The sequence below is a fragment of the Ambystoma mexicanum genome, chromosome 5q, assembly GCF_040938575.1.
Source record: "Ambystoma mexicanum isolate Mex_15411 chromosome 5q, UKY_AmexF1_1, whole genome shotgun sequence".
Taxonomy (NCBI): domain Eukaryota; kingdom Metazoa; phylum Chordata; class Amphibia; order Caudata; family Ambystomatidae; genus Ambystoma; species Ambystoma mexicanum.
The window spans coordinates 1,308,054,843-1,308,068,334 of record NC_090933.1 but is presented as its reverse complement, the minus strand read 5'-3'; the positions used below and the strand labels follow the sequence as shown (position 1 = coordinate 1,308,068,334).

The 13,492-nt window shown below is 47.4% G+C and overlaps 1 protein-coding gene across 1 annotated transcript in view; it reads left to right on the top strand.

Annotated features, from left to right (window-relative positions):
* DGAT1 (diacylglycerol O-acyltransferase 1) overlaps positions 1–13,492 on the top strand; it is a 1,493,476-nt gene that overhangs the window by 816,928 nt on the left and 663,056 nt on the right. The window contains exon 10 of the mRNA XM_069621909.1: positions 11,840–11,878. Within this exon, the coding sequence (XP_069478010.1) occupies positions 11,840–11,878 (39 nt within the window). The remainder of the gene's footprint in view (positions 1–11,839; positions 11,879–13,492) is intronic.

Below are 13,492 nucleotides of genomic sequence, written 5' to 3'. Positions count from 1 at the left end.
CCCCCAACCCCCTGTTATATTAGATAACCTTAAGAGGTCGATTTCATGTGGTTCTGTACATGAGGGGATGCCATATGGGATAACTGGCAAGTATCCTCTTTGCCATTCAGTGTTTTATAAAAAGTCACATCTTGCACATAAGCCACATGCCTGTTCATTGATTGCTTACTTAGCACCGCGACCATTGTTAAACTCTCACCTATAACTTCCAGTGTTATGCGGATGACCCGCAACTATCTTTCAGGCTACCCTCAGCCACCTGCTCCTCCTCTTATATCTGACTGTCCGCTATTCAGTCATGGTGTGCTGCAAACTACCTCTGCCTCCACGCCAGTAAGACTAAGATTGTTCGCATTGGGACTACTGCCCTCGCTTTCCCACTTTCACTCTGGGCGGCCTCCCTTGGCCCTACACCTGCACCCAGCGGCGAGGCCAAAAACTTTGGGGTCATTTTCGTCTCCAGTCTCCTTATCCCACATTTCGGACATCTCTAAAGTCTCAGCTACACCTCCCCATAGGTACTCTACCATTTCTCACTTCCCCCAGCGTCTCACTGTCTCAAGATCCCTGGTTCTCTCTAGGCTGGACTACTGCAAAAGCCCCTTTCGAAGGGATTGTGTCCTCCGACGTATTCCTTACCCTAGATATCTCCTTCCAGCTCTGCTGGCCTTGGAAAATTTTTCTCTAGAGGGCGCTGCGCGTCGACGTCCACCGAGTCGATGTCCCTCGACAGCCGCTGTATCGACGTCAACGTCATCCTGCCTATAAAGGCTGCGCGCAGCGTACGTTGCTCAGTTCCGTTTTTCCGCGCTTACTCAGTGCCTCGGAATACCGTTACTCAGTTTCGTAGACAATTTATCCTATTTACCTCGAGATATTCGATCCGTACTCAATGGCTTCCTCGTCGGAACCGACAACCCCTCGGTCCGGCTTCAAAAAATGCCGAGATTGTGGGAAAAAGATGTCGCTGACTGACCCTCAGAGAGTGTGGTGTTTGGGAGCTGAACACCATTGTTCGGAGTGCGAGGACTGTATGTCCATGACAGCTAAGGCCCTGAAGGAGCGTAGGGGGAAGCTGGAGAAAGGTAAGACTTCAAAAGCTTCTTCTTCCTCGACGAAGTCGAAACATTCGTCTCCTCGTCACCATTCGCGCTCCAGGTCTCGGAGTGGGTCCCATCACTCCTCGAGATCGAAGCACTCGAAGAGGAGACGTCGAAGATCCCCTTCTCCGTCGTCCTCTTCCTCTGTTTCTCCTAAGAGAATCCCTTGCCCCACGAAACATAGTTCCTGGGCTGAATGGGAGGAATTCCGCAAAAATATGATGAGCGTCTTCGAGAAAGCGGCCTCGACCCCCTCGAAGACTGCCGAGAGCGATGCTCTGGTCGAAAGACCCGAAGGTCAAAAACGCCGCGAGTCTCTGTACCCGGCGAAGGAAGCTTCTCAAGCGCGTCGCAAACCCTTGAGTAAAGCTATGACCTCAAAACCTTCTTCGAAGGTTCCTTCGACGCCATCGACGAAGGTTCCGTCGACGCCGAGGTCGGTGTCTTCGACGCCGTTGTCGAAGGGACCTTCGACAGACGGGTCTGTCGACTCGACGCCAAGTAAAGTCACGGTTACGACGCACCCAGTGACTATCCCCAGGTCCTCTGACGATGGCATTGAGATTGTCGACTTCCTCGAGCAGAATCACAATTCTATCGAGGACCTCGAGGCCTCCGCCTTTGTTTTCGACGCCACGCCCGAAGCCTTCGTCGACGACATCGACGTTTTCGAGGCCGATTATGACAAGTTTGGCACCCTCTGCCTTGGAGATGGGTTTTACACCCTTTGTGAGTTCAGAACAATTGAGAACTATCTCCTCAATTATGGAAGAGGGAGAACTATCTGAACAGGAAGACACATTTGAGTTGCAGGGACCTGCAACCCCAGTTAGAGAGGAGTTATCCTCAGAAGAACACAGGTTAAAGGATCTTCATGATTCCTTACATGAGGCAAGTGGGTTAGACACTTCCCCTGAGGTGGAGTTTGCTAGGCCAGACCCGGGGGAGCATGCTGAAACCCCCTATAGAGCCTTAATGGCCAGGATCACAGAATTTATGGGGTGGTCAACACCTTCACAGGCTTTCCAACAAGATGACCTCACGGATATTCTTGACAAAGGTCCACAGGAGGATCCTGTAGTGCCCTTTCATAAAGCTCTTCAGAGGAACATTATGACGAACTGGGAGACCCCAGATGTCGTCCCGGCAGTAAATAAAAAACTGTCTACAAAATACAGGGTATCTTCTGCAGACCCGGAGTTTTTGTCAAAACACCCATCCCCAGAAAGTCTGGTGGTACAGGCAGCATCTTCTACTGACATCAAGACTGCTTACCCTACCGTCCCATAGGACAGGGACGATAAGAAATATGATGCTATGGCAAAGAAAGTTTTTTCGGCATGTAGCATGGCGTTAAAATCTGTTAATGCTACTTGCACCCTTGCTAGAATCAGCCATACACTTTGGGAGAGTGCTTCTACAGCGGCTGACTGCATCCCGGAGGGAGAAGAAAGGGAGGCGTTCCTAAATATCATACAGGACGGTAAAGACGCTATGTGCGAATCCCTCCAGACGGGCATTGATTCGGCTGACGGTATCAGCAGAGCAATGGCGGCAAGTACAACAACCAGCAGATTTGCTTGGTTGAGAAAGTCTGGTTTTGCCCCAGATGTGCAAGCCAGGCTCTTGACCATGCCATTCGATGGCTCTTTGTTTGGGAAAAAGGCGGATGACAGTTTAGAAAAACTGCAAACATCAAAAGCAGCAGCAAAATCCCTAGGCGCTGCAATCCGTCAGACACCATTTCGTCCCACAGGAACCTCTGCGAGGGGCAAGTCCTTTCGCTTCTATTCCGCATTCGGAAGAGGTAGAGGACGACCGGCTCAAAGGGGAAAAAGAAGAACTACCCGAGGTGGACGGGGTAGATATTCAAAAGCCACAGCAACAGCAGGCGCCTCTTTACCATCGGCATCTGCATCAGCCGCCCCAAAACCACTCTGAGGACTTCACTCACAGGACGCCTGTAGGAGGCAGGTTAACTCAACATCTGGCGGAATGGCAGGCTATCACGTCAGATGCTTGGGCGTTGGAAACAGTTGCCCAAGGTTACTGCCTGCCTCTCCTACGCATACCTCAGTCATCCACCGGGGATCAGCTCTCAGAAAGTTCCAGATCCGCTCCTCTTGCAGGAAACTTTGGACCTGCTAGAGAAAGGTGCCATAGAACCGGTACCTGTAGCGGAGAGGAACAAGGGCTGGTATTCCCCTTACTTTCTCATTCCAAAGAAAGACGGAGGACTGAGACCCATCTTGGACTTGCGAGAATTTAACAAATTCCTCAGGAAAGACAAATTCAAGATGGTCACTCTTTCTCAGATCCTTCAGGCCCTTCAGTTCCAGGACTGGTTGGTATCTCTGGACCTTCAGGACGCTTATTTCCATGTGCCTATCCATCTCAAACACAGGAAATACCCGAGGTTCGCAATTGGCAACTCTCATTATCAATTTCGAGTGCTGCCATTTGGGCTGACCTCCGCCCCGAGGGTCTTCACCAAGTTAATGTCGGTAGTGGCGGCAAGTCTAAGGAGGGAAGGGATTCACGTCTACCCCTACCTGGACGGTTGATCAGGGCTGTATCTTCGGAACAAGCTCAGATCCAGCTAAATCACGTTTGCCACTCCCTTCACAGACGGGGCTTCTCCCTCAATTTAAAGAGGTCACAAATGATACCATCGCAGAGACTCCAGTTCATCGGAGCGATCCTGGACACTTCCCTGGGAAAAGCCTCGCCACCAGAGGTGAGGGCTCAAGATATTCTACAGATGGTTACCAAGTTCCAAAATGCCCAACGTCTCCCAGCCTTCGACTTTTTGAGGTTGCTAGGCCTCATGGCATCCTGCATTTTCCTAGTGCCAGAGGCTCGCCTGAGAATGAGATCCCTCCTGTGGTCACTGAGGACTCAGTGGTCACAATTCTCAGGAAGAATGACAGATCTTCTTCAGGTTCCCGACAAGGTGGCTCGAGAACTTCAGTGGTGGGCCTGTCAGGAGAACATTCTGAAAGGAGAACAGTTTTGGCAACCCTGGCCGGAGATAACAGTAGTCACGGATGCCTCACTCACGGGGTGGGGAGCCCACGCCAACGACTTGACCATCAGCGGCCGTTGGTCTCCATCGGAGTCCAGACTACATATCAACCTGTTAGAGCTGAGGGCCATCAGACTTGCGCTGAAGGCGTTCCCGCCAGCTGTACAAGGGAAGAATGTCCTGATAATGACGGACAACACAGTGGCCATGCATTACCTCAACAAAAGAGGCGTAGGATCACTACCCCTGTGCAGAGAGGCGATGCAGCTCTGGTTTTGGGCAATCCAAGAAGGAATCTGTCTATCGGCAGTTCACCTAGCCAGAGAGAAGAACTTGACAGCGGACGCGCTGAGCAGGCAGAGCACAGTCTCCCACGAGTGGGAACTAGCTCAGGAAGTCCTTCAAGAGATCATCGCCCTTTGGGGAATGGCTCAGGTGGATCTGTTCGCCACCAGTGTCAACAGGAAGTGCAATCTGTTCTGCTCAAGGGAATTTCCCCCGAGAGGAGCTCTGGGAGACGCGTTCATAGTGGACTGGGAGTTTCCGCTTCTGTACGCGTTCCCACCGGTACCTGTCATTCCTCAAATGATCAGGAGGTTGAGAAGATTCCGGAAAACCATGATCCTAATTGCCCCGGATTGGGCCAGGAGAACGTGGTACCCGGACCTTCTAGACTTGTCCATCTGCCCTCCAATTCGACTTCCACTCAGAGAGAACCTACTCTCACAGAAGGGAAGTCAGGTTCTCCATCCAAAAACAAAGAGGTGATGGCTGGAAGGTTTAGAATTAATCTTAACCACTGGCGTTGCTCTGGGCAACCCTCCAGACCATTGTTGTTCGCCTGCCAAGCCATTACAGAAGGGGAAAGACCATAAGCAAATCAGACTTGGCCCCACCCCAAAAGGGGCAGTCCAGCCCGAACTGCTAGGTCACATCCCTTCTGCACAAGACCACAAGCATCCCCAAACATGTTTCAGCCTTTTTGGGCCTCATCAGTGAGGAGTAGCTTGGGTCTCTAGGCCCAGCAGGCACGGGACCCACGTCTGGGTATACCCGTCCCACTCGGGGTGACATAGCAAAAACAAAGAGGTGATGTCTCCATCCAGACATCAAAACCCTCAACCTTCTCGCTTGGCTTCTGAAAGGCTGAGGTACAAGGATTGGGACCTCCTTGATGATGATATGGAGGTGTTGCTTTCGGCAAGGAGGCCAGCAACAAAGTCTTTATACCGCTGCCGTTGGAACAGATTTTGCAGCTGGTGTAGAGAAAAGAATATCGACCCCTTTTCATGTGGTACACCAATGGTTTTGTCCTTCCTACTCTATTTGGCGAATTCAGGCCTTCAAGTTGGCACCATTAAGGGCTATCTTGCAGCGCTATCCATCTTTAAGCGCACTGCGGAAGAACCATCCCATTTCAAGTTACCCTTGGTAATACAGTTTCTAAAGGGGTTAACCAACGTTTATCCCCCAAGACCATTCCAGGTTCCCCTATGGGATTTAAACTTAGTCCTAACTTTCCAGATGGGCACACCTTTCGAACCACTCCATTCTTGTTCGTCAAGATTCCTTACCCTTAAAACTGTTTTATTAATAGCACTTACATCTGCTAGAAGGGTGAGCGAGTTACAAGCTCTTTCTTGTAAACCCCCTCATACAATCTTTCACAAAGACAAAGTTGTCCTGCAAGTGAAGCCTAATTTCCTCCCAAAGGTGGTTTCCGCATTCCATATCACTCAGAAGATTACCCTGCCATCTTTCTATCCTCCTCCTCATCCGGGGAAAGGGGAAGAGAGGTTACACAGGCTGGACCCTAGAAGGGCTTTAAGTTTTTAGATCAGTAGACTGGCCAGGATAAGACAAGCAGACCAGCTGTTTGTAGGCTACACAGGTCACAAGCTGGGGTTACCGATAACCAAGCAGACCATTTCCAGATGGATCATTCTAGCCATTTTGGAATGTTATAAACTGGCAGGAAAGGAGCCCCCTCAAAACCTTAGGGCTCATTCGACCAGAGGTATTGCAGCTTCATCGGCCCTAAAAAGAGGAGTGCCGGTTAAAGACATTTGTGCAGCCGCCACATGGTCGTCCGTCCATACCTTTACACGATTTTACAACTTGGATTCCTCCTCCAGTCAAGAGACTAGGTTTGGAAGGGCAGTATTGCACTCTATTCATCAATAGAAGGCAGCATGAAATCAGTACTCCCACCTCCAATAATAGAATACTGCTATGGGAGCCTATCTAAGATAAGGAATACGTCGGAGGACACAATCCCTTCGAAGAACAAGTTACTTCTTACCTTGTAACGTTCTTTCGATGGGATGTTCCTCCGACGTATTCCTTATCGACCCTCCCATCCATCCCCGCAGTTCTACTTCCCTTGTTGTTGCAGCTTACGCTCCTTCAGGGTGATTAGTCTAGTCCAGACAGAAATACTGTGGGCTACAAAACGGAACGGAGCAACGGACGCTGCGCGCGGCCTTTATAGGCAGGATGACGTCGATACGGCGGCTGTCGAGGGACATCGACTCGGCGGACGTCGACGCGCAGCGCCCTCAAGAGAAAAATGTTCTGAGGCCAGCAGAGCTGGAAGGAGATATCTAAGATAAGGAATACGTCGGAGGAACATCCCATCGAAAGAACGTTACAAGGTAAGAAGTAACTTGTTCTTCTCAACCTCCCTGCCTCTGCTCTGTGCCCTCTGCAACTCATCCAGAACAGAACCGCATGACTTATCCTTTGCCTCAAGCCAAGGCACTGCATCTCTACGGCGCTGAAATCCCTCCCCGGGCTCTGCATGGCTGCAAGGATCAAGTTAAAGACCCTCTGCCTTGTCCACAAGGCTTTCTGGGGCCTCGGACCTACCTATCTGCAACAATGCTTACATAAATACTGTCCCTCCCAGGGTCCTCTGCTTATCTACCTCCAACCTTCTGCGAGCGAGCCGGTTCTCCAAGCAGAGATTTGAAGGAGATCTTTATCCTCAGCAGGGGTCTCCCTCTGCAACAGCCTCCCTGTCCCCCTCCGTTTTGAGCCAGATCTCCTTAAGTTCTGGAAACTCCAAGACTTTCCTCTTTCTTCTCTCTCCCTATCCAGCAAACCTATCTCGCGCTTTCCCCCTCTCCCTTTTCCGTACAGCTTGGTTGATTGGCCGCCTGGTGTACCTCATTCTCACAGGTCCCATTCACCCCCACCAGTCCTCTCGCACTTTCCTCCGGGCCTTGCACTCACCTCATTATCACAGCACATATAATGACTGACCCAAGAGTGGCAACTCTCTGCACTTACCCCAGTCTTCACCGACTGGGTGCGCTTGGACCCCTGCCTCCCCAGGACTTGTTCCCCCAGCCCACTGTAACAGTCTTTGCACTTGCGTGATCCGATTGCACCATGCCTAAAGATAGTCTCTGTTCCCCCTTGTCTTCACTCCCTGCATGGTTACGTCTTAATTTCACTTGGAAAAACTGCAGCATCATCATCAGACCTATTTGCTATTATCCCCACTGTTAATTGTACTATATGCACTTACTCTCCGTGTGCAGACGATTATCGTTTCAGAATTTCAGAGGCTCTGAACGACTATTTTTCCCCCTTGTTCCCACCCTCCTTGAGTGCTTTGAAACACTTGCCTTGTGTATCAGCGCTTTATAAATAAACATTACCATACCAAACAAGATCTCAAATCATATGGTGGCCAATATGTAAGAACAATAGTTAGAATGATGTAAAAAGTAGAAAAGTGTTGACAAGAACAAGAAACCACCAAAAGTCTTTGAAAACTCTTATACGGTTTGTATCGAAGTCACAAGAGTAGTCAATGGGGCGGCATCAATGATGGTGAAAGAACAGATATGTAGGCTCAGTTCACTTGCTAGTGTTCGATCCGGTGAACGGAACAGTCAGCCAAACCGTGGGCCAAGAGTTTAAACCGTATATGAACGTAGGAGTGGGGAACTAAAGCAACAGTTCTCCTAAAGATGTTCATTCAATCATCGCAAGGCATGTGCCCGCCTCCCCAAAGAGTCACAGAACACTGCTCACACTCCTTTTCTAGATTCAAGGACATCCTTGAAGAAACCATTTTTGTTGGCTTTATATATTTGCTTTACATTTGAACACTTTTCGGCTAAGTCTAAACTGGAGACGCTTTTCCTTACACTACTTAATAGTTTGATTTCTAGTTTGAGGGTCAGATAAGTTTGGCCACAAGGACAGTTTTCCTAAGTTTGACGACAAGACAGACTGATCTTTAGTTTTAGTTTAATAGTTAGGGATACTACCTTTAGGATGGGGACAGAGAGCCCTTTATCCAACCCTTTTCTTTTAATAAAGATGTCTGATGTTGAAAACATCACCACTTTGTGTCCACCTCTCATTTCTGACCCACTCACAAAATGTGATTAATTTCTCTGATCAGTCTACTTTAGTGTTTCGAGGTCTTTCCAAAACGACTATCCTCAATTTGCTAATATGTGTGTTCCTACCTGGGATGATCATGGAGAGAGACAGGTGTCCCCAAATTGTTTTTTGATTTTTGTTCAGACTCAAAGGGCACTTAACATGCAGGACAATTACAATGTAAATCGCTTCCCAAAATCACAGCTAAGCATAGCATAGTGTCTTAGGTACCCATTGAGGCACACTGTGTACCAAGCCAATAAAATACTGTAAGTGAAGGAAGCCCTGGTCAAAATAACCTGACTGGTGCTTTCTACAAAGCTCTCACCCCAACCCTGTAGCACAGGCTTTTTACCATTTAACAGCTTGGAGAGGTTGGTGAGAGTTTTGTGCAACCAACACCCTCTCAAGAGACACATCTCAGGCCTCCTACAACAAGGAGAATTCTTTGCAGAATGTCTCATGCCAACCAATTTCTCTTATTAATGTGGACAGTTATATGCAGTTAGATGAAAGAGCATTCTTACAGATCTCGTTAGGCCAGCCATGTTCGGTTTTAGTCACCAAAGACAATATCGATCATGTAACTCCAATAAAATATCCAAGAAAAAACACTACCGGAAGCCTTGTTTTGCTGGTTCTTTTTGCTAGATGTTGAGAACTAAAAGGGCACAAACCCAACAGGGTGTTTAAGCAAGGTGATTGCAAAGGGGTATGGGGCAGTGGCGCCACATATGTCCCCTCTAGTCCCACTTAGTTTAGGATGACTAGCCCATTCTTTCATAGATCATGTGAAGGATGGGTTGTGCAGACCCTCAAGGTTGGCCTGTTTGCGAATCAAATTTCATTTGGAAACCCCAAGGCTTCTTTTCTAGCAGTGATGTGGCCAAGCGAGAGAGATGTGTAACATTCTTAAAATGAATATGAGCAAGTTTTAGATGGATAGTAGCCCTTTTAATACATCAAGTGAACATTAAATTATCTACCTCCTCCCTCTTGAGGATGGTCATGAAACGGTTTCTAAAGAGGAACACCCCCTCCCCCCGCCCCTAAACCCATCGTGCCGCATTCTTCCTTTAAATCATTCCCAGTGAAAATACTGAAAAACCAAAAGGTGATGGCTGTATGGTTTTAAATAACTGTGGGCACAGCGCTGGGCAACCTTCCAGACCATAGCTTTTAGCCTGCCTCCAGTTACAGGAGGGGGCATAGCATATGCAAATCAAGGTTTGGTCCCACCCCCAAAGGGACAGTCCAGCATGAACTGCAAGGTCACATCTCTTCTGCACAAGACCACTAGCATCCCCAGACATGTTTCGGCCTTGTGACCTAGAAGCTCAAGCTGGGCTGCTACTATTTGGGGTGGCGGGGTGTTCAAGCCTGATTTGCATATGTTCTTGCCCCTTTTGTAATTGCTTGGCGGACAGACCGATGGTGTGGAGGTTGCCAAGAGCAATGCCAGAGGATAAGATTAATTCAAAACCTTCTAGCCATCATCTTTTGTTTTGCTGCAGTGAAAATACTGAATCATCTTATTTTGGTTAATATAGTAACCACTGATGCGTTTCCCATGGGGGTAGGGAGGATGGCGACAGTTTGCTGCTTAGGTGTAGATTTTTTTAACATTAATTTCTGCAGCAGGGATAGTTTGGTATGCAGTTGACTGGTCTCGGACGTCGGGTAAAATATGATCTCCAATGGATTACGATAGATTGTGGAGGCCCTTCTGCATCAGTCAAAAATGCATTAGCCTGTAAATCTGTGATTCCATGCTTTTGGGACTTGATGCCGTTGAATATTTTCCTGACCTCCTACCCCACACCATTCAGACCTGTCCACTTTAACATTTTCATTGGCCACTGATGCAGGCATACTTGAGTTGGACAGCAAAGTGATCTGTTTTAGAAAGGATCTACAAAGTCTTTTAAAGGCTGCCAGCACAATTCTTGGGCAGATGAGCGGAATATTCTCCATTACTTTTAGATCATGTACTGGTTGTTGAAGCCCTTGGTAATTCGGGCATCCACTACACAACTCCTTTTAACTCTGTTCATGTTGTTGAACTAATTGACTGATAACTAGCATCATCTTAAGCTTGCAATAGGTCAATTGAGGTGTTTGATACAAGGGTGCTGGCAAAGGGGGCACAGGGAGCAATAACTTCTAGCCTTTCCCAGCGGCCTCTTCACTCGCTCCTCGTTGCGTATTTGGGAGGGGCTATAGAATGTCTCCAAGATCTTGCACACCTATGGAGTGAGGTCCAAAGGTATGGTGTGACGGAGATTGGAAAGGGTGTCCAACTAAACCTGAAAGGATCCGTTTACACTTCTCCCCAATCCACCCAAACCTAACATAGCTCTGAGTGGGATTCCTGTAAAGATATGATGTATATGCACATTGGTAGGATGTCCCAAGGTCACCCTTTCATGGCCTAGATATGTCATAAGGGAAGGGATATTTACTCATAACCTTTGAGGGAGACGCATAAGAGAAATGCACAGATAATCTAACCGGCTCTTAACACTGGATAAGCACAGGTGAGTACGCTAGTACCTGCTGCACAAGCCTATACAAAAAGCGGATCGGTCCGTCCTTTGAGCCCAACTAGGAAAACTGTAATGAACAGAACAAAATGTATCAGGAAAATATGCCAAAGTCAGTTGGCAAAGTTAAGTTGCAGAGTGTGGCGCTAATGCTCGACATTTAGGGATAGCTTTAAAGTTATGTTTACACGTGTTTAATTCCCTTCTTGGGAGGGTTAGCTTGCAGGGGATGCATCGCCCTCCTTTTGCACAGAGTTCTTGGTATCCAGTCATTGGATTTCAAACAAAACAGAGTGGTACATATCAGAGCGGACAAAAGCACTGAAAAACATCAAAATGTTTATATAAATACATAAAGGGTAGTGGGGTAAGGGGTTAAAATGCCTCAGAATGAGGTTGGGTCGCTTTAAAAGGGTGGAAAAACAGATGGGGGGGCGGGGGAGCAAAATTAAAAATCAGTGTTTTTTCCACGATTAAATTTACCACTCTGTAATTGGGGTCAATAAGATAATGTATAACCAATTCTTCTGAAGGTCTTTCAGTGAATTAGGGTCGAAGTAGTGTTCCCATGAGTTGGACGTGCCAGCTCCTTTGAGATCACTGATATTAACTTCAGGTAGCATGTTCCTAGTTCTAAGCATTACATTTCCACAAGGGATTGGGGTTTTATAAACCGGTTTTGTGTGCCAGCCTAGACTAAGCTCAAACAATGTTTGCAATTGTCTTTAAATCAGGATTTGTTGCTTAATTATTTGTTTGTTTTTTTTCAGCTTTTTTTCATCCAGTTGCTGGTGGGCTTGATCCAACAGGCAAGTGTTTCTTCTGTACCTCTTCCCGGTTCCTAAACCTCTGCCCTGCGTTACCTTTATAGTAAACTTTGTAACCATTGCAGTTATCACTCACCAGGAGACCCTTCTTTAGGACCAGGCGATTCCTGTAGGCATCAAGTTTTTAACTGTTACCAAGGACTTGCAAGTTTTGTTTAATTTAGCAGCGTATTGAACCGGTATAACCAGGTCTCAAACCGTTGTGTAGTTTCCATGATTGCACTGCTCTTAATTTGTCTCACTGGTCACTGCAGTAGTATTTCTCTTACTACAATCTTATGTGCTGCTAGTCTGTAACACGAGAAGCGAGGTATTGAAATAAGGTATTGCTGCTTTAAGACTCATGAGCCCACAGTGTTTCTAAGTGACCATCTCAAACTGTCCTATTCAGTTTCTGAGCAACAGTCAACTTTTTTAAGTAAACTGTTTTATAAACGGATGGAAAGTCTAACTTCTGTATCAATTCTATATCGCCTTGTAGACCATGGATTGTTAGATGCTTCATACTGGAACCTAAAGCCATTTCAGAAGGTTCCAATATGCCTATTTTAAAATGCAAATGATGAAAAGTTGGGGGGAGGCTTTGCTGGTTCAAATATTTGTTTTAAAAGTTGGGTGTGATTTAACTAGCTGAAACATTAGGTAATGGTTGATGTGTCAATTATCAATGACTAATAGTGGGTTTCATTGCTGATTAGCTGAGATAAGGTGGGTGAATTGGATATTGATTTTTGATAATTTCGTGTAAGCTGCAGCATTTGCTCTAAACCTAGCAAAATTGATGCATGGCAAAGAGCTTGGGGATTTAAGCTTCAGGGCCAAAGAAACCCCTTTTGGACCCTGAGAAATTAATGATTCACTTAGGTAAAAAAATTGTTTTGTAATGATTGAAAAAAAGATTGATTTAAAGACCACTCGAATTGCACGAATCAGTCTTTCTAAATCGAACCGTCATCCCCCTACCGCACACGAGTGCACGCAGTGCTGACAGTCACGTAGAGACCAGGAGGAACCGTCGTGGGATAACAGTTGAGTTTGTGAGTGTTTGTGTGAGTGGGGAGGGATGCAGAGGCAGCTGATGGTTGGGGGGGATTGAGGGGTGAACCCCCCACCCCCCCCTCCGATTTTAGAGACATCCCGCAAGCAGGTGTTTGGGGGGGTGCAAAGGGTTGACCTATTTTAGCTTTTTGTGGCCCGCTGAAAAGATTGCTTTTCGGTAGGGGACCAACAAAAAGTGAAAACACGACACAACCGTTTTCTTTCCAGCTGACAAAATAAAAGTAGTGGGCTACAGCACAGAGAAAACACTTTGTGACTAAATATCCAACGCCCATAAGCACTGATCGAAGAGGATGTCCTCTACCCCGGCTAAACTGTGAAAAATCCAAGAAGCCGCGGACGGAGAAGGCGAAATAGCCCAAGCAGGCTCTGCCAGCACAGGCTAAGACCTCGTCGGTGACTCTGCCGACAACCTCTACTGCCACGACAGCTAAGGGCGCTGATCCTGTGAGGTTAGCTCCCACTGTTCAGACTGTGTCCCTACCCCCAACTTGCCACACCGCTGCTGTTACTGCAGGGATCGCCTGAAGCGGTGAA